Genomic DNA, 22,602 nt, shown 5'->3' with positions numbered 1-22,602 from the left:
CAGGCTGGAAAGGCCTCAGATCTCAGGCAGGGGCTGGGGTGGAGGATGGGCAGGAGTGCAAAGCTGGGCAGCTCCCGCCCGCAGACACCCCCCACCCAGTGACACCTCGTAAGCTGGTCACAACAATCTGCGGACTCCTTTCCCTCTTCCACACACCTCCCTATCAGAACCCCACCTGGCCCAGGTATTCCCGACCCCTCTCCACGGGAATCTGCTCCCGGGGCTCCCCCTAACTAAATGTAACCACCTGAGCACACAGGACAACACGGCCTTCCATCTGTGCTTGAGCATTCCTCGTCTGGCTGAAACCAGGGCTGCAGACAGATGTGGGGCAGTAGGGGAGATGGGGTGGCAAATACCTTCAGTCCCCCGCTTGACCTTTCTCCCCGCCCTGAGCACACCCTAGAGCTGGAGGAAATTTGCCTTGAGTAACGGGTTTGTGTCAGGGCCCTGCCAGGGCCAGAGGGGCCTCAGAGAGACCTCTCACCAGCCTGGGGGAAGCTGAGTCCCCCAGGCTGAGAGTGGGGCGGGGACACAGTGAACAGATGGCAGAGCTGGGACTGAACCTGCCCTGCCCAGAGGAGATGCGCTGAGGCCGGGCAGCGGGAGCGGGAGAGCTGGGCCAGGCCTGGCGGAGCAGCCGAGGCCCAGAGCCCTGTCCTGCCCACGCCCCTGAGAACTTCTCCCTCCCGGGGGTCCCACACAGAAACGCCTTCCGACGCAGAATACAGGAAAGCTGCCGTCACAGCACGTGGAGCCTGGCACCGTGGACAACCAGGAACCACAGGCCTCAGCAGTCACCTGTGGCCTCGGCAGTCACTGTTCTAAAAATCAAAACCTGTTTGAGGGCCACATTCTCCCACGGGCCTCGCAGTCACTTTTGGAATTCTGTTTTAAAAATCAAAACCTTCACATTCACCCTTGAACCATGAGTTTGGGACCCTGAATGCCCCAGCTCTCCTGGTCAGGGCTGTCATCGTGCACCCCAACCTGAGGCCAGAGCCCCAGGAGCCTCCAGTGTAACCCTCCCCAGGACAGACAGGACCAGGACGCCTGCCAGGTGAAAGGACCGGCCCGCAGGCGCAGGACAGCACCCAGGACAGCCAGAACAGCCAGGACAGCCAGGACAGCACCCAGTTTTGCTTGGGCACCACCTCCCCACAGACATCCCAACCGCTGATGGTTCTCAGAAGGCTCGGAGACCCCCAGGACTAAGACACACAAGACTCCAGATGACAACGCCCAGCCAGGTTGACACAGTTCTGGGTTTTATCCACAGTCATACAATCACAACTTATATATATATATATTTGTATTTATATACCTTTAAATTACACAATCATGTACAAAACAGGTGCATTGCTGAGACCACAGCACTTTTCGGAGTTTCACAAGTGTCAGAACTAATGGAGTCAGGAAGCCTAGGGTGGCGGGTGGCGGGGCGGCCCTGGCTCCTCGCAGAACCAGGCCGCAGAATGGCGGTTAACTGGGGACAGAACACATTATCGCCGAGCCCCACCAGGGCGGGCCCGTGCGGCAGCGAGGGTGCGGGCGGGGGCTACAGGAGGAGGCTGCGGGCACGGCGAGGGGTGCGGCCCCACGCTCGGTGTTGTTGCCCTGACAGGTGGGCTGGGCTCCCGGAGCTCAGGGACTTCCAGGTGGGAGACCCCCTGCTCTGTGGTCCTGAGGAGCCTGGGGACCGAAAGAGAGTGGTCCTAAATGACCATGGAGGTGGTTGCTCAGAAGGGACGGGGGTCCGAGTCCCTGCCCTGGCGTGGGCAGCTAGAGTGCTAAGAGGAACCGGCCTGGGGTCCAGCCAGGGCCACAGTCCCTCCCCAGTGCTGGGAAGCCTCCGGCACAGGGAGGGGGCGCCCAGGCCCTAAGGTGCAGATGCGCCGGCTTCCTGCCTTTCCAGCGTAAGCGGCGAGGGGCCGCGGTCCCAACCCCAGCTCCTGCCGGGGGAAAGGTAGGAGAGCTTTTGTTCTGGAGTTGGGAGGATGGCAGGCTTCCAAAATCTTGCTTCAGGCCCTGAGGAGCCCAGCCTGGACACATCTCCAGCTGCAGCCAAGGCCCAGAGATCAGGCAGTGATAAGGACAGGGGTGCTGGTGGCAGGGGGTGAGGATTGCCTGTCCCGGGGCTGCCATCACCTCTGGCCCTGAGGGAGGCCTGCCCCAGTTTGGGCCCTGCCAAGGTCTGTCAGGATCCTCCATGCCCACGTGAAGGTCGGAGCCTTGAGGCCGGGGTCTTCCGCTCCCTAACAGTGGGCTGCTGGGAGCAGCACCAGGGAGCGAAGGGCTGAGGGCCGACAGAGGGCGGGGCTAGCACCTCTCTGTGCCTGGAGGCCCAGGAGGCCAGCGGTACAGGAGGGAGGAGGTGTCTGCAGTCCAGAGGCCTAGCAGTGGCGTCCTCTGCAACAAGTCTCACCTGGGGCTGTAGGACTTCTCAGCTCCTCGCCCCCGAGGTCCGCGAGAGACATCTCTCCCAGCTACTGCCCCACCTCTAGGGGTCTTGTCCAGCGCTGGTCTGCTTCCCAAGCCCCCCACCCAATCCTGTGGGAGAGGCTGGTACCTAGCGCTCCGCACTACTGCTGTTACCAACCAGATGGGCCTTTTGCCTCGACCCACCCCCCAAAAGTCCTTTAACTGTGATCCAGGCTTGGAGAGATAGAGGGGCTGCCGGCAGGGGGAATGTTGTTCTGGGGGCTGGGGGACAAGGAAGAAAGACATGGTGACTGTCCTGCTCCAGAGGGCCAGGGCGCCCCCTTCCTGCCAAGCTCAGCTGCAGGCTTTCCTCTGATGGTCCCAGGCTGGAAGCTCCCACGGGCCCTGCACTGTCTGTCTTCAGGCAGGCCAGGGAAAGGGAGAAGGCGGCTAGGCCGCGAGCCTTGCAGGCACAAGGCTTGGTCTCATGGAGGCTCGTGTTGAGCCCAGTGAGTCTACGGTTCTGGATGGACAGGGAGGGAAGGAAGGTGGGGGGCAAGATGCCCTCCTCCCCAGGAAACGGGAGGAGGCTGCTACTGTTGCTGGCTATGCTGTGGGTTTTGGGGTCCCCACCCTGCCAGAGGACTGGTGAGAGGAGGAGGGTCTCTGCAAGTTACTGAGGGGTATGGCTCTGAGGAAGAGCCCATGCCCAAGGTGCTGACCGCTGGAAAGGAGGGCCCAGACAGGGCCTTGGTCACTCGCATGGGCCTGGGAGCTGGGAGGGCTGGCACAGACACCCTCCTGTATCCCAGGGACACCATCACTTCCTCCAGCTCACCCCTCTTCATGTCTGGGGAGTCTAGGGACCCCAGGGAACCTCTATGGTGGAGGAGTGTGACCAGGATGGGGCTAGGACTAGAAGGGCACTCCCTAGGGCAGAGTGGAAGACTAAAGACTGGGGGCCTCCCTTCGCGGGGTCTGGAGAGGAGGCCTTGAGAGTAGGGTGGTGGTGGAAGGGGGCACGGGGTAGGGAAGAAGAGGTTAGGAAACCAGGCCCAGGGAGCAGGGGCAGGCGCCGCAGCCTGGAGGGAGTGGGATGGGGGAAAGGAAGGGTAGAGGGTCCAGGAGACATCCCTCAAGGCTCAGGGGACTCTTTGGTGGAACCTGAAGAGCAGATGTTGTGACGATGGGCTATGTCCTAAGACCCTCACCTGCCCTGGGGCCATCATTCCAAGCCCTACCACCCTGGCCTCCGGGTGGCCCTGCAAATGCTCTGTCTCTGTATTTTTTGTTTTGTTCTGTTTTGACTTTTAAAAAAATAAAAGCTTGATCGGAAAATATGTCTGGAACTCTATGGCGAGGGAAAGGAGATGAGAGTGGGAAGGGGGAGGCGGTGGGCAAGGAGTGAGGGGGTGTGGAGGGAGCCGGGCAGCTAGATGGCCTCCACGTAGTTGGCGGGGTAGAGGCCCAGCTGCCCGCTGTCCAGCCGCCCGCGGCACCAGCCCTGCTCATCCTCCTCACCCAGCTTGGTGAGCTCGTCTCCTGGAAGGGGGACACAGGGAGGGGATCAGACAGGGCCGTCCGTCTCCCAACACACTCCCGCTAGGTGAGCCCTCCAACGCCTTCCTCCCCATCAGCGCCCAAATGCTCCAACTCCCTTAGGTGCTCTTAGATACTGGCCACAGGCCCCACCCTCCCAGCCTGGGAGACCAGCCCCAGTCCCACCCCAACATCCACGTGCGCCCCTGGCACCGAGGTCCCGGCCCTAAGCCCAGGCCCCGCCCCTACCCTACGCTCAGGTCCTGACCCCGCCCCCAGCACCCGGTCGCCTGAGGACTGGCCCCGCCCCCGCCAGGCCCCGCCCCCTCCATTCTCCGCAAATCCTGGCGGGCCCTGTCCTCAGCCCCGCCCCGCACACCCAACCGGGCCGCGCCGCCGCCTCACCGGCCTTGAAGCTGAGCTCGTCCTGCTCCTGGCCGTCGTAGTCGTAGAGCGCCCGCACGCGCACTCCTTTGGCGTCGTCCTCGAAGGGGTTGGCACCCCCATTGGCCTCATTGCCCCCGAAGGGGTTCCCGCTCTCGTCGTCCGACCACTCTGTGGCGTAGGGCTGGCCTCTGTCGTAGCTGCTCACACTGAGACGCAGAGGGAGGACCCAGCTTGAAATCCCTCCCCGCCCTCCGCACCTTGTCGCCAGGGCTAACCCTCCTCCTAACCTGGGCTCTGACCCCAAACTGTACCAAGGCTGGAGCAGGGATTGGCCGCGTAGGAGGGGATCTTGAGACAGTGACCCTCATGACAGCTCTTTAAACAGATGCGAGGCAGGGCCATTCGCATTATTTTATTCAGCTCTTGAAAGAGAAGGCACAGAAGGGGACCCCAGAGACCATCTGAGCCTTGATCTGAGAGGGAAAGTGCCACCTAATGGTTAAGAGCGAGGATCCCGGAGTCAGGCCTCCGGGGCATCGTTCTCATGCGGAGGTTTACTAACTATGTGATCTTGGGCAAGTCACTTAACCTCTCTGGGTTTCGGTTTCTCCATCTGTAAAATGGGAATATTCGCACACTTGCCTAGAGTAATGGGAGGCTTACATACATGGAAAATGCTTAAAACAGGGCCATACACAGTGGCTGCTCTAGAAGGATCAGCTACCACTGTCTTTCAGAGGAGACATGGTTGCTGCGATCTGACCATTTCTTGTCTCCGGAGGCAAAACTCAGCTGCCCCAGTGTGTGGATTCCTTTTGGCCCCAGGAAGCTCCATGGAGGCACTCACCTGCCACGGTCCCCAGCCTGGGATGTGGACTCCACCACCCCAGTGGCATTGGTCAGCGTCACTCCCTCCGCCTTCTTGGGCTGTTTCTCCTTCTTGGCAGTGGTGTGAGGGAGGTCCGGGTTCCACTCCTGGTGGGGGCAGGGGAGCAGTCAGGCTTGGGGGCTGTACCCTGAGGACCCTTCCAGCCTTTTAGGCTCCCCTTCTCCAGCCCCACAAATCCTCACCTCAAACTGAGGCCAGTTCATGGGCATGCCAGGGCCACTGGTGCTGCGGAACCATCTGAGGTCCTCCTGGGCGTCAGCCCCCCGGACGGCCTGCTCCAGCTCACGGTACACATGGATGTAGCTGTGCACAGGGAGATGGGGGCGGTGGAGGACACAGATGCACCACGGCCCCTCTTCATCCTCAGTGAGGGACCAGAGCCCAGTCAAGGGACCAGAATGCTGGCCATGCCCTCTAGGCGGGAGTCAGGTGGGCTTTGCAGGGAGCGGCTGCAGGCATGCCCAGTGAGCTCCCTTCTCCTTCCCCACCTTAGCCACTCACCCATCCATCCCAGCACGTTTCTGGAGTCCCTAGTATGCGTTGGCTTGTGTCAGGTGGCCCCTGTGTTAGAAGCCTCTTCCCCCTTGGCCTCTGCAGCTCTGCCCTCCCCTTCCTGGCACAGTGAGGCAGGGCCTGGGATGCCCTGCACCCATTACACCTTCCGCTGGCTGTGCCTGTGCCCTCCATGCCCGGGTACCTGTTATTCTCAGCTAGGTTGAGGTGACGTTTGATGTCCAGCAGCACCTCCTTGAGGAAGACCAGCCGCTTTTCCTCAAACTGCTGGCACTGTTCAAACACCTGCTCCATGCCCTCCATGTACTGGGGTGTGGTCTTGCCCACGTCTTCCAGCACCTTCTCGTACTTCTCCTGTGTCTGTGGGCACCAGGGTGGAGGGTGCGTGGGACCTAGCCAGGCCTGCGGCTCCCAGCTGCCACCCACTCCAGGGGCTCTCAGGCCCTCCCCTGTCCCCACCACCCCTGGCCCGGCCGCACCTTCTGCACATCCTGCCTGCACTTGTCCACTTTGTCCTGCAGCTTCTTTTGCTGCTCGGGTGTGACTGACTGCTCTGACTTGCTGTTCATCTCCCGTGTCATGGCCAGCTTCTCCTCTTTGCAGGCCAGATGGTAGGCCTTCTTGGCGGCCTCCAGCTGTGGGGAGGGGCAACAGGGGGCAGGGCTCCCGCTAGTGAGCAGGAACAAACCTGGTGGCGTCAACTCCCCCCACCCACTCCCCGGGAGCTGTGAGTACGTGTTCTTAAGAGGCAGGAGGGGTGCAGGCCCTGGCTCCAGGTATTTGGGAGCAGGGCCCCTCCAGCTGTGCGGTGTCCCTGCGTGGCACTGCCTGGTCCCCTGTGGATACGCCCCGTCAGGCCGTGCAGTGCCGCCCTGTCTGCGGATCCCTCCTGCCCCTGCCGGTACCTTTCCTGGGGACAATGCCTCTTTTTGCCCATGGGTCTCTTTACCCATTGGGCACTGTCTGCCCACGTGTGACTACTTCTTCCTGGAAGGCAGTGCTGCTCCCCTGTGGTCACAGTCCTGGAGGGCAGTGCCCTGCCCCCGCTATCCGCAGACACCCTCCCTGTGATGGGCACCCGCTGATTGCACTGGCTCTCTGAGCTCAGCCGCCCGCCCCGCCCCGTGCGTGGCCACGCCCGCGGAGCACCTCCTTCATCTTCTTGGCCCAGGGCTTCTGGGCCTTGCGGAAGCCATCTTCTGCCTCCTTGGTTTCCTTGAAGCCACCCATGATCTGCTTGTGATAGGCGTCCTTCTGCCAGTTCTTGACCTTCTCCAGGGCCTCGTTCAGCAGGCTGTTCTTCACTTCCTGGTGCAGTTCGCTCACCTTGTCCGCCTCGGTCATCATGGCACCCCAGGCCCGCTCCAGGCTGCCGTACTGTGGGCCTGAGAGAACGGCAGTGGTCTTGGGGACCCTCATCAGCCCCTGTCCAGAGGCTTCCCTCCCGCCCCCCTTCCCTGAGACTTTCCTCTTCCTTCCCATGGCAACGGAAACGCCCTCCTCTGCTCTCCCGATGTGTATTTCTAGCCCTTTTCTAGCTGCCAACTCCAGGAAGCCTTCTCTGTCCGCAGCACGCTCGCGCCGTGCCCTGCGGCCCTCCCTGGCCTCTGCCTGCAGCTCCTGCCCCCGCACCTCCTCCCTGCCTCCCCCATCAGCGTGAGCCCCACAGGAGCAGCCCGGACCCCGTGAGCTCTCACAAGCCCAGCAGAGAGCCAGGCACACAGTAGGTGCCCCAGGAATGTTAGCTGAAAGCAAAACTGAAGAACCAGCTGGCGACAGGTGCCAGGAGGCCACTGTGGACCAGCCATTCCACATTCACTTATCGTCTGTGTACTGGCACCAACTTCACGCCAGGCAGTGTGCTGGGGGCACAGGCCCGGCCCCTGCCCTCCTGGGGTTTAGAGTTTAGTGTAAGAAACACTCACAGATATACGTAAACCCCACCTTGAAACTGTTCTAGATGAAAGGAATCTGGAGGCACGACAACTAGACGCAGTATGTGCCCCTGGATTGGATCTTGGACTGCACAATTTGCCATAGTAAAATTTGCATATGGGCTGTATTAATGTCCCAATTTTGATAGCTGAATTACAGTTACATAAGCAAATGTTCTCATTTGTAGGCGACACATGAAGACTTTAGAGATGAAGAGGGCTGATGGCTCCAATTTCCTCTTAACCGGTTCAGAAAAAAGCACGCGGACCAGTGGGGAGGCAGTGAGAAAACAAACAGGGCACTGGCGACTCTGGGGGAAGGGTTTGTGGAAGCTCTCTACCACTGGTGCAACCTCCTCAAAGCTGGAATTATTTCAAAATAAGAAAAATTCTTTGTTTTGCCTTTTGGTTTTTTAATCTAACCTAAAGTTGTACAAAATAGAGCTGAACAGGGAGGCCTGGTGTGGTCTGGAAAAGGCCTTGGGGCAAGTAGACGCAGGGCGCATGTACGCGCCTGGGGCTTCCGGGACCCAGACTGTGGGGGACCCTGCTTAGGACCTGGGGGTGTGACGGGGTGGGCCTGGGGGTGCACCTTTCTCGATGAGCTGGCGCCAGCGCTTGGCCCAGTCGGTGAGCTGCTGTGCGTACGCCTTCTCGATCTTGGCGCGCTCCTGCACGCAGCTCATCAGATCGTTGCACAGACGGTGGCCGTCATCGATGCGCTTCACCGTCCGCTTGTAGTTCCCCACCTGGCGGCCAAGCAGCGAGCGAGCGCGACTCCCGCGGGCTCCCTGCCCCGCCCCCGCCCCCGCCCCCGCCGCGCAGGGGGGCTCCCTACCCTCCAACTCTGGGAGGCCCCAGCACCCCGCATCGGACCCCATCTGCATGCACCCTCATCCCACTTTAAACACACTACCTCACTGCCACAAAGTGCAGAAGGATGTTTCTAAGTTGGACTTGGGCTAGAATGAATTATTCATTTTGTTCTTGTGAGCTAACTCCATTATATTTATATAGTCATGTAAGTGTTGAGTTGAGCTGCGGGTTTTTGACATAATATTATGTTTTGTAGACATCTCATTAAACACTTATTAATTTGGGTTTGGCAGTTTTCGTTCTGGGTTTCGGGAGCCAATAGCAGTTTTGTCCCCCAAGTCTCAAATATTTCCAGAGGTTCCCAAAATGCTGGCTTCTAGTCTTGCCTCCACCCCCATGTCATGGTGGGGCTCCAGGAGCTCATTCCGCCTCTGTGTCCAGTGCTCTACCCCTGCCCACCTCACAGGGTCGGGGCGGGAGCAGCTCTGAAAGGCCGTGTAAACTGTAAAGTGCGGTGCCTGCCTGTGTAATGTGCTGGAGTCTGAGCCAGGGCTCCCCAGAGCACGACTACAGCTGCCTGTTGGACACTGAGGACCTGGGAAGGGCCCAGGGGCTGGGGGGCGAGGCCTGAAGTCGTGGGGACTGGGGATGTGGTGGGAGCCTGGGCCCGGGGAGCATGAGGCCTCACCTCCCAGAAGCTGTCGGTGGTCTCCTCCGGAGCCAGTGAGGCCTCGTCGTAGGAGCCGGACATGGCGCAGCGTGTGGGGACGGACGGGTGGCGCAGCAGTTAGCAGGCTCGGCTGCTCATGCGCTGGGAGGGCAGGAGAGAGCTCCCTGGAGACAAGGGAAGTGCCCCCACATCCCATCCCAGGCCTGGGTCCCCCACCTGACGTGGCAATGAGGGCTCCATGGGACCAGGCTTGCATTGGGATGGGGGCTTCCCGTCCAGAGCCTAGCTCACCAGACCTAGGGTTACCCGAAGATTCACCCTGTAGCACCCTTGCACCCACCTCCCCATCTTCCTCCTCCACCTGCTCCCCCCACCCCAATCCATCCTCCAGCTCCCCCGGCATCTCGCAGGAGCTGGTCCCAACCTCCAGAGCCCATGGCGCCGTAACTGTCTACGTGCTCCCGGACTCGCGGAGTAACAGTTGGGGCCACACGATTGTGTGTGTGCCTTACAGAAATCTGGGCTTGGCTTACTAGACACAAACAGCTCCGCGAAGCCAGACTTCTAGGCTCGTCTTTGTGCATGTCCTGCACGTCCTCCCCAGGGCCTGGCAACCTGTAGAGCCCACTTGGGTTTGATGAAGCCTTCTGGCTTCCCGAGTCTGGCCCCTCAGATGGGGTTAGTGGGGCCTGTGTGCTCCCCCCACTCCCACCTGCTTTCCCCTCAGCACTACCCACCCTGACCCAGCCGGATCCGTGCACCAGGCCCAAAACCCTCCCCAGGTTCCCCAACCCCTGGCCCCAAAATGATGCAGAATCCCTGGTCTCGGCCCCTAGAACTTCCAGCCCCCACCTGAAGCCGGGACCAGGGAAGTCCCGCAGGAAGCTGGCAGCCGGCCCCTCCCCCTCCAGCCCAGCCCAGCCCCTCCTCAGTCATCTGAGCTCAGGGCCCCAGTAAATGCCCTTCTGGCTGTCCTCGCTCCGAGCCTCAGAAGCCCCCATTAGCTGCTGACAAGTCTCCTGAGAGCCTCAGACGCGTGGCTTCCTGGGCCACAGGTCAGACCACCACGATCTGTGTGAGTGTCTGGGGCGGCTGTGTCCGCCCTGGATCTGTCGGCAGGCATCACACTTGTCCCATCTAGGCCATGTGCTGCCCCAGGGCCGGGGGTGAGGCACCCCCCTCCTCCCCTCCCCCAGCCAGGCCTCGCTGCCACCGTGGGCAGGAATGGCAGAGCAGTCAGGAGACAGGACTCAGAGGGCCAGGGGCCTGGTTTTCAAAGAGGCAGCGGAGTCCAGGCCAGGCCTGAGCCACTATGAGCTGCCAGCCTCTGCCTGGCTCCTGGCCCTGGGGGACGCCTCCCTGCCTCTGCACTGCAGCCCCCGGGACTGTGAACCCTGGCTGGTGAGGACACGCAGAGAGGGCCGGCCTCTGCAGGATTCAGCCCAACCTGACCCCTGCCCTCACCAGCAGCTGCCTCTCAGGCTCAGAGCAGGGGTGCCAGCACATGGGCCCCCTTCTGGCCTCAGTCTCCCGACGTGTCCAGGCCTGGTGCTCTTTTCCCAGGAATAACCTCGCACTGCCTCCCTGCACTTCTCAGGTACCTGAACATGCTTCGTTCCCTGCCTTTTAGCAACACCTCGGACAAACGTGCCCATAAACTCATGCCCAGTGGGGGTGGGTGAGAGGGAAGGCGGCTACATTTCAAGCGACAAAGAAATGAGTCTTTGAATTCTTCTCTTCTTAATGTGGCACTTTTCACTTATAAAGCAGAGCCTGCTTCATAAAGAACATTTTAACGTCGGACACAGAGAAACAGAAAGCAGGGGTGTTCGATGAAGCCCCTTCAGCCAGGCCAGGCAAGTGTCCCCGGGATCACAGCCCCTTCTAGAACCCTCGAATTCGCACAGAAAGAACTCTGCTCCGTGGGGGCTGGTGGGGGGCATTCCATCATAGGAACGAGGGTGGAACCCCAGCCACGCGTCCCTCAGCCACGCAGACGGGAAGTGACCTGGTCCGCCGCGAGCGGATGAAGTAACGGATGTGAGACTGGGATGCGCACCTTCACCCGGCAACAGCGCTCCTGGGAACGCACCGTCCAGCCAGCCGCGCCAACTGAGTGACACCGACGGCGTTCATCCCGCATCCGAGCAAAGGCTGGGAACGACCCAAACCCGTCCACGGGGGACTAGTTCAGCGAACTGGGGTGCAGGTCTGCAGCGGACGCCTGGTCCTAATGGAAACGTCCCCAGACCACGTCGCCAAGGCAAACTGAGCATGGTGAAGAACAGCGTGGGAAGAATACAAGCAGGGATGTTTCTGGAAGACCACGAAAGGAGCCGCTAATGGCGATTGCTTTGGGGAACTGGATGGCCCGGGGGCAGGGTGCGAGGGACATTTTCACTGTGGGTCCTTTTGTGCCCTTTTCGTTTGCCTTGTGTGCTCGAGTTGCACACTTTTTAACCCTCCTGCCTGTGTCGGGGAGAGAGCTAAGAGCCAGCACGGAGGGTGTGTTCTGTGGCCCGGAGGGAGGGGACAGTGCAGCTGAGACCTGGAATGTCAGGGCAGAATGCCTGGGGGCCACTCTCCATCCTGTCTTGCTAGGGGACACCCTTGGTGTCGGCAGGTAATGGGTCTCCCTGGCTCCTAGCTGAGGTAGCATGTGTAGCAGAAATAGCTCCAACCTTGGGGTCCCTGTTCCAACACCAATCTGCTGTGTGACTGTGGGCAATTCACACGGCCTCTCTGGGCCTTCCTGTGAAATGCGGGTGGTACGCCCCGTCTTAAAGATTAGATGAGATGGAGTGTCCGGCCCACAGCAGACTCCAGGCACTCCCACTCCAGCCGAGGGCCAGACCCACACGGGGGTGGGCTCAGGAAGGTCAGGCAGGGTCAAGGAGAGGCCAGGAGGCCACGTGTGAGCCCCAGTACCGCATGGCCAGACACACCATCCTGCTCTGCCCTTGCCTCCCCGAAACTGGCCTCGCAGCCCCGCCCTGGGGGCAGGCAGGAGGCCCAACTCTGGACAAATGCCACGTCCTTCCTGAAGGGCAGTCAGTGCCTGCCATCACTGAACGGGCTGCATCCCTCGGTCAGAAAGGGATGTGGCCGGCGCCTGGCACTCCCCATGGGCAAGCGCCGTAGGCTCTTAGCCTTGCTCGGCCCTGCAAAGGGGCATGAGGCCCGTCTGATTTCTCTCGCCAGAGGTTGTGAGGCTACCTTGGCCCTGAAAGCCCTTGACCGTTAATAATGACAGCTGGCATTTATTGCGCACATACTGCTCACATGTCTCAGCCCATCCCCACCACAACCGTACGAGGCAGGTCCTGCTGTCACCTCCACCTTGTGGCTGAAAACCCAGAGGGCTTGGGGACGTGGCCAGGACAGAGCTTGTCCAGGTGCCTCGGGGAGGGAGCGAGGGCAGTAGGACAGGAGCCCAGCATCACAAGGTACCCACTGCTCCTGTATTTAAGTTTCTAACAGTGATGATAATGGCCAGAGGGCCCAAGGGCGACCTCTGCCCTCCACACTGCGCGAAGCAGCCATGAGAGGTAGGAACTATTATTAACGTCACCCTGTTTGCAAATGAGGAAACAGTTATGGAGTCGCGAAGTAACCTGCCAAAGGTGGCCCAGTGTGATGGTTAACTTGAGGTGTCGGCTTGAGTGGATTAAGGGACCCCCAGATAGCTGGGAAAACATCATTTCTGGGTGTGTCTGTGCGGGCGTTTCTGGATGGGGCTGGCATTTGAATCATGGACTGAGTACGGGAGATCTTCCCTCGGCCAATGTGGGCAGGCGCCATCCAATCGGCTGGGGCCCGGATGAAACGAAAAGGCAGAGGAAAGGTGAGTTCCTGTGCGTGCACGCACTCGCGCGCTCTCTCTCTCTTTCTCCCCACAAACACACTCTTCTGGAGCTGGAACACCCTTTTTCTCCTGCCCTTGGACATGAGAACGCCAGGCGCTGGCTCTGGGACTGGCCCCAGTGGGCCCTGGTTCTCAGGCCTTCGCATCCCCTGGGTCTCCATGGCCTGCCGTGGGACTCCCGGCCTCCATAACCACGTGAGCCAATTTCCCTAACAAATCTCCTCCCATCCGTCCATCCGTCCATCCGTCCTCAGACCATCCTCCTGGGCCTGTCTCTCTCAGCTAGGGGAGTGTGCAGCTGGGACTTGAACCCAGTACCACCCAGGCGCGGACTCCTCGCCACTGCACTTGTACGTAAAGTGGCGCTGACGCTGATGATGGCTATCACTAGCTGCGTTTGCTCAGTGCCCGCCGTGTGCCACTGCTCTGGCTGCTTTATGTGCTTCATCTTCGCTCACAGATGGGGAAACCGAAGCATGGGGCGATTACATGGTGCACCCAGGGCTCCGAGATGGTCAGTGCTGGAGCTGGGATTCAGTGCTCTCTCCAGCTGCGGCCACTGCACTGGTCCCCTCCGAGCCTCACTCCCGAGGACCCCCCAGAGGCCAGGAGGAAGCACGAGGTGGGGAAGGTGGGAAGGCGGGGAGGGCGCCGAGCTTCCCTGAGCCCTTACTTGTGCCAGGCCCCCCGCCCAGCGCCTCGTCCATCCTCACACAGTCCTCAGAGGGGGCCTGGCTGCTGCTGCTTCTCATCCAGAGGAGACCGAGGCTCAGAGAGGTAAGCCGAGGTCGCACAGCCAAGGGGTGGCGGCGTGAGGACCTGCCCGGGGATGAGCGCGGCGCAGAGTGGGATCACAGAGTCTGGAACCAGACACCTGGCTCGCATCCCGGCGCCGTTATGTGTGGACTGTGGGACCTCGAGTGGGTCATTTCCTCTTCCTGGGCCTCAGCTTCCTCCTTTGCACAATGGGCTGTTGCAAGGATTAAATGGAGCACTAGACCTCAGGGGCCAGCCCGTGCCTGGCACCCAGTGCGCTCCCCACAGGTGGCCCTCATTATCCATTTGCCGCCACTGCTGCTGGAGCAGGGCGGCATCCCGTCTCAGGGCGGGCCCTCTTTTTGTGGAGCCAAGGAAGGGGCCTGGCCTTCCTTGCCCATGAGGACAGAGTAGCCCACGGCGTGCAGAATGGGGGCATGGGGCTCCACCGCCTACCACCATGAGGCCCCGGCCGGGTCCTGTAACAGGGGTCTTGGTTTCCCACCTTGCCTGATGCGGTTAGGCAGAAAGGAGCCCCAGGGTGAAAGGTGTCCCTCCTCAGGCTCCAGGCCTCCTCTCTCAGCGGCCTCTAAGAGACCCTGGAGGGCTGGGGCCCTGGCCGTGTTCCCTCCACCCCTGGCTGCCGAAGGGCCAGAGGAGCGAAGGGCGTGAGCGGAGGGCAGATCCTGACCCCAGGCAGATCCTGAGTTCTACCTCCCCGCCCCTGGGAGTCTGGCCCCTTCCCGCCCCCACTTACATGCAGCTTCTTTTCCACCCCCGCACTCCCTTCTCCCTGTCCTCACTGTTCTATTCTCCACAGCCCTTGTCACCGGCGGACGTGCTCTGGACGTCACGGCATCCGTCACACTTAGTGTCTTCCTCTCCCACTGGAATGTCAAACTCGGTCCGACCAGCGATTTTTATCTGTCTGGTTCTCTGCTATTTTCCCAGCATCCAGAGCCTGGCACACAGTGAGTGCGCGACACGCTTTTATGGAATGCATGAATGAATGCCAAGGGCCTTCTGCAACATTCACTCAACAAATAGCAGAAACAGTGAATTCTGAAGCCCAGAGCCAAATACAGTTACTTGCACACAGTAGGTGCTCAATAAATGTCAATGATGATGGTGGCACAACCAAGAGCCAGAGTCCCACAGGAGAGGGTTCCCGAATCCCATCTGTCTTCTGTTTCCAGCCCCCTGCTGCTCCGGGCCTGCCCCTGTCCCTCTCGGCAGCGGCCAGGCTCAGTTCCCGGGCCTCTTCCTTGGAGCTCTGCCCCAGCATGGCGCCCTCCCTCCTCAGGGACCCTAGGCACACAGACAGGACAGCTCTCCTTACCCACTTTCCGCTCCCCTTTGTATCAACTGCAACACCCATTTTTAGCACCTGCTGTGTGCCGGCCTCTCCATACACATTCTCTCTAATCCTCACAACCCACTGAGACGGGCAGTGACTTCCCTGCCTTCTCTGAGAAGTTAAGTAACTTGTCCAAGGTCACAGAGCAGGGAAGAGGCAGAGCGGGTTTCACACCCAGGGGTGAGTCCTTCCCCTGTCCCTCCTCCCAGCCCTCCTGGCCTAAGGCCTTCTCCCCAGGGGCAGGTTCGGCTCAAACCTGGGTGGGCTGGGGGGAAGCCAGAGCTGCCGCCCCCTCCCCTGGGGCCTCAGTCCCACGAACATTCCCAGAGCTCCCCTGCCCCTCACCTCACCCAGAGGGGACACGAGGTCTCCCCGCACCTGACTTGGGGCCACACAAGGACTCTGACCAGTTGTGCTGGGGCTTCCAATGCAGCAGGGAGGATTCGGGTTAGCTGTGAGGTGCTGCCCTTCCACTGCCCTCCGAGGGTGTACCCCACGTCCAGGCCTTCCCCCTGCCAGGGGCACATGTCGCCCTCCCATCACTCACCTCTCCCCGCAAACACCCTGCTTCCCTTCAAGGGCCAACTCAGTTCCTCTCCCTGCAAGAAGCCTTCCCTGAACACCGCAGACCCCGCCTACCCCTCCTTCCTCACCCAGCACCGGTTCTTAGTCACGTCCTGCCTTGACCCATGTCTTGCTGGCTCAGGGGTGGCAACCTGCTCTCCGAGCAAGCACAGGAACCCCTGCCAGCTCAGCACAGTAGCTAAGGGCACTGCCCATGGGGCCAGACAGAGTGACTGGAAATTGGGTTGAAGTCCCAGCTCTATTACTCATTGGCTATGGGGCCTTGGCAAGTTACTTAAACGCTCCATGCCTCAGTTTCCTCATCTGCACAATGGGGGTGATGAGACCACCTACCCCACGGGGCTGGTGTAGGATGAAACGAGTCCCCGGTGCGGGAGACCCTTCTCTCTGGAGGACCTCACCCCCTCAGCTGATGTCCCCAGAGCCCTTCTGGGACTGTCAGGCTTCATCCAGGCCTCCAGGTCACCCGTGGCAGGAATAGCCCAGGCCTGGCTTCCTCTGACCTTTTCTTTGGGTCTAAAAACCAGGCCCCGGGACCTCCTCTCTTCTGACCTGAGGCCCCTGACCTTTTGCTCCTCTCCATCTCCATCCTCCCTCCTTCCCGCAGCCACCCCAGAGGCCCCAGGCCCTCTCTCCCCTCCAGAAAATCACCCCAAAAGGCCACCCCAGCACTGCCCTGCTCCCAGGCCAAGCAGCAGAGCAGCATTTCACTGAGGCCGCAGGTCTTGGGGTGCCTCTGCGGGGAGACCGCCCAGGCGCTGTGGCCGGCAGGGAATCGGTGCTCACGCTCCGGTGCAAGCAAAGCGCCAAGGAGCAAATAAATGTCACACGCTGGGTGGTGATGAAAGTTACAAGAGAGTCAGGCAGGGCGAGAGGGACAGGGTGGAGGGTGCCTGCCAAGGGTGGTGCATGCACACCCCCGCCCTCTGGCAGGCTGGGTCTGCCCATATTCCACGCTGCCTCCCACGGGGCTGAGCCCTAGCCGCCCGCAGCGGTAACCTGGGTGGCTGCCTCCCTGCCCTGGCTCATTTCCCCACGCCCAGGCCACCTCCTGCATGAACCATAGCCTTGTCTCAGGGTGGGCTTCTGCGGGAGCCCAAAATGAGACACCCACAGGTGGGAGGCAGGAGCAGGAGCTGGTTAGGGGAACAGGACCCCATCCTCTCTGCTCTGGGTGTGTCCCTTTTCTCAAGACCAGTCATCACACAGCTGTCCCCTCTGCAGGGGTCTGTCTGTCTGTCCTGAGCCCACTGCCTCTGTGGCCGCCTGGAGAGCAGGGGCCAGGCCTGCCCTCTCAGCACTTTGGTTGCACACATGCAGCTCGCTCTGCTCCCCTGCCCGGCTGGGCCAGCTGTTTGGCCACAGCTGGAGTAGAGAAAAGGAGGAAATGTGGACCCAGCCCATGCCCAGCTTCCTGTCCAACCTGACACCCCTGGGGCAACTGTTCAGATGGGGGGCATCGCCTTCCCCTGCGAGGACAGAATCACAGCCCTCCAGCACGGCACAGAGGCTGAGGGCCAGCCACCAGGCCACGCTCCTGGCTTTAAATTGCAGCCCTGACCTCGTGGTGCAGACCTGGGCCACAGCAGGGAATGAGACAGAAAACTCCCTGCCCTCATGGGGCTGACACTCTAGCGGGGCTGGGCAGGCAGGAAACCAGACAAGTACATGAACGGTAGAGTGTGTTAGAGGGGGACAAGGGCTATGGAGAAAAATAAGACGGAAGGGGGTGGGGTGGGAGGGCTAGAAGTGGCACTGTTTCCTACAAGGTGGCCAGGGGAGGTCATTCTGAGGAGGTGACATTTGAGCCAAGACCTGGGGTAGGTGAGGCAGACCTGCCAGTGCAAAGGCCCTGAGGCAGAAAGCAGCAGGTGAGTGAGGAGGAGGGAGAGGGGCTGGGAATGCAGATGACTTGGGGCTTGGTAGGTCAGAGCGACATGGGAGCCACCGCAGGGCTTGAGAAGAGGTGGGATGTGGTCTGGCTTCCATTTTAAAGGGTCCCTGGCTGTTGGGAGGAGAGTAGACTGTTGGGGGGAGGCAGGCAGGGAACCTCCAGGAGGCAGCTGCAGTCCTCCAGTGGGGGAAGAGGGGCTCGGAGCGAGGAGGGAACGCTAGAGGCCTAGAGGCGCGAGGGGGCTGGAAATACCAGGCGCCAGGCCCTCAGTGTTTGTGGGTGGCCTGCACAGGACTGCGAGATGAGCAAGGACGCCTCCCTCCGGGGTCTGGGCTGAGCAGCAGGTGAGCGCTGTTTGCTGAGATGGGGACAAACAGCGCTGGGGGAGACGGAGCTCAGTCAGGGAAACCTGGGGAGCCCGCCAGGAGCCGACTGGGGGCACGTGGGCAGGGGCCGGCCTGGGCCAAACTGCTCTTCCAGGCCCGGCCCAGCCCCCTGTGAGCCCAGGCCTCCCGGTGCTCCTGGGCCTCCCGTGAGCTCCCTCTGGTGTGGAGAAGGCTGGGAGAGCCTTGGGCTGTGGGCGCACTGTGTGCCACGGGGTGGGGCTGGAGCCCACTCTGGGGGGCCCACACCCCCGAGTCTGGAGGCAGGAATGGAGGGGAGAGACAGCACACACAGACAGACCCCAGGGACATATGAGGCAGAAGCATGACAGGCAGCCATGCGGGCCAGAGAAGGCGGGTCAGAGTACGAGGTCAGGGCAGGACCGGAGAGGCTGGGAGGGGGACAGCTCCTTCCAGCGCTCACCAAAAGCACCTGCCCTCGGGCCTCACCAGCCTCCTCTCTCCCGGGACAGGGACAGCTCCGGACTGGTGACTCTGACTGGCGGCTGAGGCCAGGCCGGCTGTAGGAGGGGAGGCAGGACAGGCGCCAGCCCCACCCTGCGGGAGCAGAGGGTGTGGGGGTTCAGAGGAGCAGGGGCAGACAGTGTCAGTGTGAACAGGCAAGTCTGCACCCCCGCCCTGCGCCTGCCGCCCCCGAGACCTGTCCCCTCACCTCCCAAGCCCTCGACCCCAGAGTGGGAGCCCTTGTGGCCAGCACTCGGTGGACGTGCACCTAACGTGTGCAGAAATGAACAGAGCCACGCAGCCGCCCACCACATATTCCCCGTCACAGGACGCCTCCTGGGCCCCTGCACCAGGTCCTCTGAGCCCTGAGTGCCCAGGGGAAGGGGAAGCCCCCCTGTGCTCCCGGCGTGCAGGTGGGCGAGGCAGCTGGGAGCAGGGGCAGGCCTTAAGCACACCTGAGGCTGCACCGCCACCCACTCTTGCCCAGGCTGGCCAAGGTCCCTCAGCTCTGTCCAGGGCAAACGTGGACCAGGCGCGCCTCATCCCCTGCACCCCTACAGGCCCCTCCGGCCCCTCCCTGCCCAGCTCCTCGCCAGCGCCAGCCCCACCCGCTCCCAGCGGCAGAGGCTCCTCCGCAGTGCCCCCAGCAGCAGCAGAGTCTGTCCCCAGGAGCAATGCAGCAGAGGGACGGAGAAGGGAGGAGGGCCACAGGCACTCCCACCCCAACCTGGGCCTGCTGCCCTGTACCTTAACATGGAGGCCCTGGGCTTGCCAGGGATGGGCACAGGGGTCCTGGGAGATCTGGGCTGGGGGCAGTTCACGAGGCCTGCAGGGGGAGCAAGGAGGGGGCAGAGGAGAGGGATGCCTCCGGCCTGACCAGGGGCCCTCAGCCCAATGCCCAAGACCATCCAGGGCCAGCAGGGAGGCTCGGGAGTCGAGGGTGGGCGGTGAGTCTGCTTGTTCCAAGTGGCCAGACCTAGCAGTGCCCTGAGTGGGCAGGGGGCACCCTCACTTCTCCTGCCCCTGCCCCCCAACACTGTCTTACTCCAGACTGTAGGTCCCTGGAGGCTCCAGCCCCTCAGCCCACTCCCGGGGAGCCCGGACCTGTGGCAGTGGCGGAAACAGGGATGGAGAGCAGAGGACGGTCCTCCCGATGGGGAGGGCCAGTTTCTGGGGAGGGCCTCTTAGGATGCCAGCTGTGCCCAAACCTGCTCCCCACCAAGTTGCTGGCCCCGGCCCCCTGGGCTGGCCTGTGTGCTTCCTCCCAGGTGCCGCTGTCCACACAGCCTCTTCCAGCTGTCGGCATGCCTACCTGGGCCCGTGCGGGCACCAAGCCGGGGGCAGGTTGGAGCTTACTGTCCCCGCTGGGCCAGGCCAGGGCCGGAGGGGCTGGCTGTCCTCCTTTTCCTCCGTGGTGGCGGGCGGGGAGGGGGCCTGGCGCCGGGCTGGGGGCTCCGTCTTCTTGGGTTCCCTCCTCGCTCACTCAGGAAGCCAGCGGCGCAGAACTGCAGGAGCCAGCTCCCCGCCTCCCGCCTCCTCCCCGCCCTCCTCCCAGCCCGCCTCCTTCTCCAGCCACCCACCTCCTTCTGCTCGTTTCTATGGCAACTGGGCAATGCTCCGCACAGACAGCCTCCCTCCCCTGTACAGCAGGGGACGCCGCCGCCCGCATCACCACTTCACATTCAGAGAGGCTGGTGGGGACACAGGCTCAGGCCGCCACCCACTGGTGGGGCCCTGCTCCAGCCCCTTTCCTCTCTTTCTCCCCAAGATCCTGCCTCCCAACTTCCCTCCCAGACATCATCAGCCGCACCCTTCCATGCCCTTCCCTTGGGTTCTTAAAATCTTACCGCGATGCATGCTGCTCCGTAAAACATTTCTGTGTGTCTAATCATTTATTCTCTCATTTGATTAAAACTCAAAATTTCATTTTGACTTTTTTCTGGGCCAGGCTGAGTATGAGATGCTCAGCCACGACGCTGTGCTATGAGGCTTCATACCCATTTGACAGATTGGAAGCTGAGGCCCACAGCAGTGAAACAACCGTCTGAGCAGCCAAGGTTGCTGGGCTAGCTGTTGGCACTGACGCCCTGTGACTCCAACTCTGATTCTTCTCCCTCAGGCCACGGCTGCCACACACCCCACAGAGTCCACATCTAGGTTTGCACAGCACCTGTGTAATCCATACACACCCATGTGTGTCCAGGGCGTGTGCACCCCGACAACACGCTTATAGATATACTCCTTACAAGTATTTGCACAGAGGCATTTCCAAAAGTCTGTGTATCTACCTACACACGTACACACAACACACACACACACACACAAACTGTAACACTAACATCAGCATACACACATCTTTAAGACACGTGCACACACATCTACATGGCTCCAGAACACGAAACACGCAAACTCTTCCTACACAAGGGCACACTGCACGCGCAAGCCCCGACCCTAGCCTTCTGGGAGGGACGCGGTGAAAAGCCGCTACCCAGGAGGGGATTTGACCGTCTGCGCAGCCCTGCCCAGGGATTGGCACTAATCTGATCTCAGCGTGTCTCAGCTCTGCTGCTGGGGAGGACAGGTGAGGGGTGAGACAGGGTCCACCCGTCCCCCACGTCACTCTGAAAACCCAGAGCAGATCCTGCCTACGGCCCGGCAGCCTGTCTGGCCTGGGACTTGGAGTCATGGCAGGGTAGATTAAAACGGCCCCCTCCATCCCAGGCTGCAGACAGCCCTGCTACCCGCCAGGGGCACTTCAGGGGCGGGGAGTGGCAGGAGGCCAGAGTGGGGACACAGCATGCCCCACAGGACATGCTGTCCCCAGCCCAATACCACCTCAGGGCCTCAGGCAAAGGTCTCTGCAGCCCCTCTGTCCCAGGGCAATTCTCAGGGACCCCACACACCCAGAGAGGGCGGATATGACAGGGAAGACCCAGAAGCCCACCAAAAATTCAGCAAAAGGCTGCCCCTTGCCAATGACAATGGCTTTCCGTATTCACCACATCTAAGAGCCGTCTCCATGATAAGACTGCTGCCTGTTGGAGTAAGGGGAAAAATCACCCTGGAGTAGATGAAACAGAGCGTTTCACTCATTCAGCAGGTATTTGCCAGGCCCTGACCACGTGTCAGGGGCTGTTCTAGGCGCTGGGATACAGCTGTGGGCAAAACGAAAGTCCCTGCCCTCGAGGGCATGGCGAGCCGTCCCAGTCTCAGGGCCACTCCGGCAGTGTCTTTGCTTGTCACGGCAGTCTTGCATGGTGAGGCCACCAGACCTATTAGGAAACAGGCTCTGAGAGATGGAGCAGTTTGCCCAAGATGACAGTGTCAGTAAATGGCTGGGCTGGGATTTGAACGCTCTGCCTCCCAAGCCTTCTCCAATGTTCCACACTGGTTTTTCCAAGAAACACAGGAACAGCCACCCAGTTTCTAAAAGTTTCACAGCCAAGTTCGCTCTATCCTTAGATCAAAGGCAGGACAGAGTCGTATGTACTTGAAGTGTCAGTCAAGTGGTAGGACCCAAGTGAGGACCCCCAAACAACCTCAGAGGTGACTTCTGGCCTTGCCTTCCTTGAGCCAGAAGCCCGACATCGGCTGTCCCCAGGCCTGGAGGTCCTTGCAAAGGGTCAGGTGGAGGCCCAGGTGGGAGGGTGGGGACGCCTGGTGCCCAAGAATAGAGGCAGCCTGGAAAGCGAGGCGGCCTCCGTGAGGGTGCGGGAGGGATTGAGTTCCCAGGTGCTGTAAGCAGAGCCCCCTGCCCACCTGCCGGCCCCCAGTGCCGGATCATCTTTCTCCTAAAGAGCTGGCCCCATCCAGGGATACCAAAGACAGCTGCCCTCCCGCCCACACTCCTTCAGCCTGATCCACCCATCTGCTACCTGGCAGACCCTGAGCCCTGCCCTCCCACACTCACGGATGCCAGACAGGGCCTGCCTGCGGGAGAAGCTGACCCCTTCTGTCACCCCCTCCCTCCCCAGCCCAGAGAGAGTCCACCCCACCCCGCCCCCACTGTCAGCCTAATCTGGCCCCATTTGCTGCTGGGAAGGTCCTGAGTTACCTGCCTGTAGCCCTCTACTCCCCCACTCGCAAGTCGCACACTGGCCCAGGGACACCCTGCTACATACCGCGCCG

At 61.2% G+C, this 22,602-nt stretch overlaps 1 protein-coding gene across 3 annotated transcripts in view; it reads right to left on the bottom strand.

The window, feature by feature from the left end:
* Positions 1-3,718: 3,718 nt before the first annotated feature.
* PACSIN1 (protein kinase C and casein kinase substrate in neurons 1) overlaps positions 3,719-22,602 on the bottom strand; it is a 55,201-nt gene continuing 36,317 nt past the window's right edge. Inside the window, exons 2-10 of one of the 3 annotated variants that reach the window (XM_012646594.1) lie at positions 9,188-9,310; positions 8,276-8,432; positions 6,899-7,134; positions 6,229-6,384; positions 5,934-6,109; positions 5,419-5,539; positions 5,195-5,322; positions 4,366-4,553; positions 3,719-3,963 (exon numbers count right to left, since the gene is read on the bottom strand). In XM_012646594.1, coding sequence (XP_012502048.1) covers positions 3,854-3,963; positions 4,366-4,553; positions 5,195-5,322; positions 5,419-5,539; positions 5,934-6,109; positions 6,229-6,384; positions 6,899-7,134; positions 8,276-8,432; positions 9,188-9,250 — 1,335 coding nt within the window. In that variant the 5' untranslated portion in view covers positions 9,251-9,310 and the 3' untranslated portion in view covers positions 3,719-3,853. Of the gene's footprint in view, positions 3,964-4,365; positions 4,578-5,194; positions 5,328-5,417; positions 5,540-5,933; positions 6,110-6,228; positions 6,385-6,898; positions 7,135-8,275; positions 8,433-9,187; positions 9,311-22,602 lie in introns of those variants that run through there. The other 2 variants (XM_012646596.1, XM_012646595.1) reach the window with 2 other exon arrangements.

This window comes from Propithecus coquereli, unplaced genomic scaffold (assembly GCF_000956105.1).
Source record: "Propithecus coquereli isolate 6110/MARCELLA unplaced genomic scaffold, Pcoq_1.0 Scaffold248, whole genome shotgun sequence".
In the NCBI taxonomy this organism is placed as follows: Eukaryota; Metazoa; Chordata; class Mammalia; order Primates; family Indriidae; genus Propithecus; species Propithecus coquereli.
This window is presented reverse-complemented; position numbering and strand designations above follow the sequence as displayed.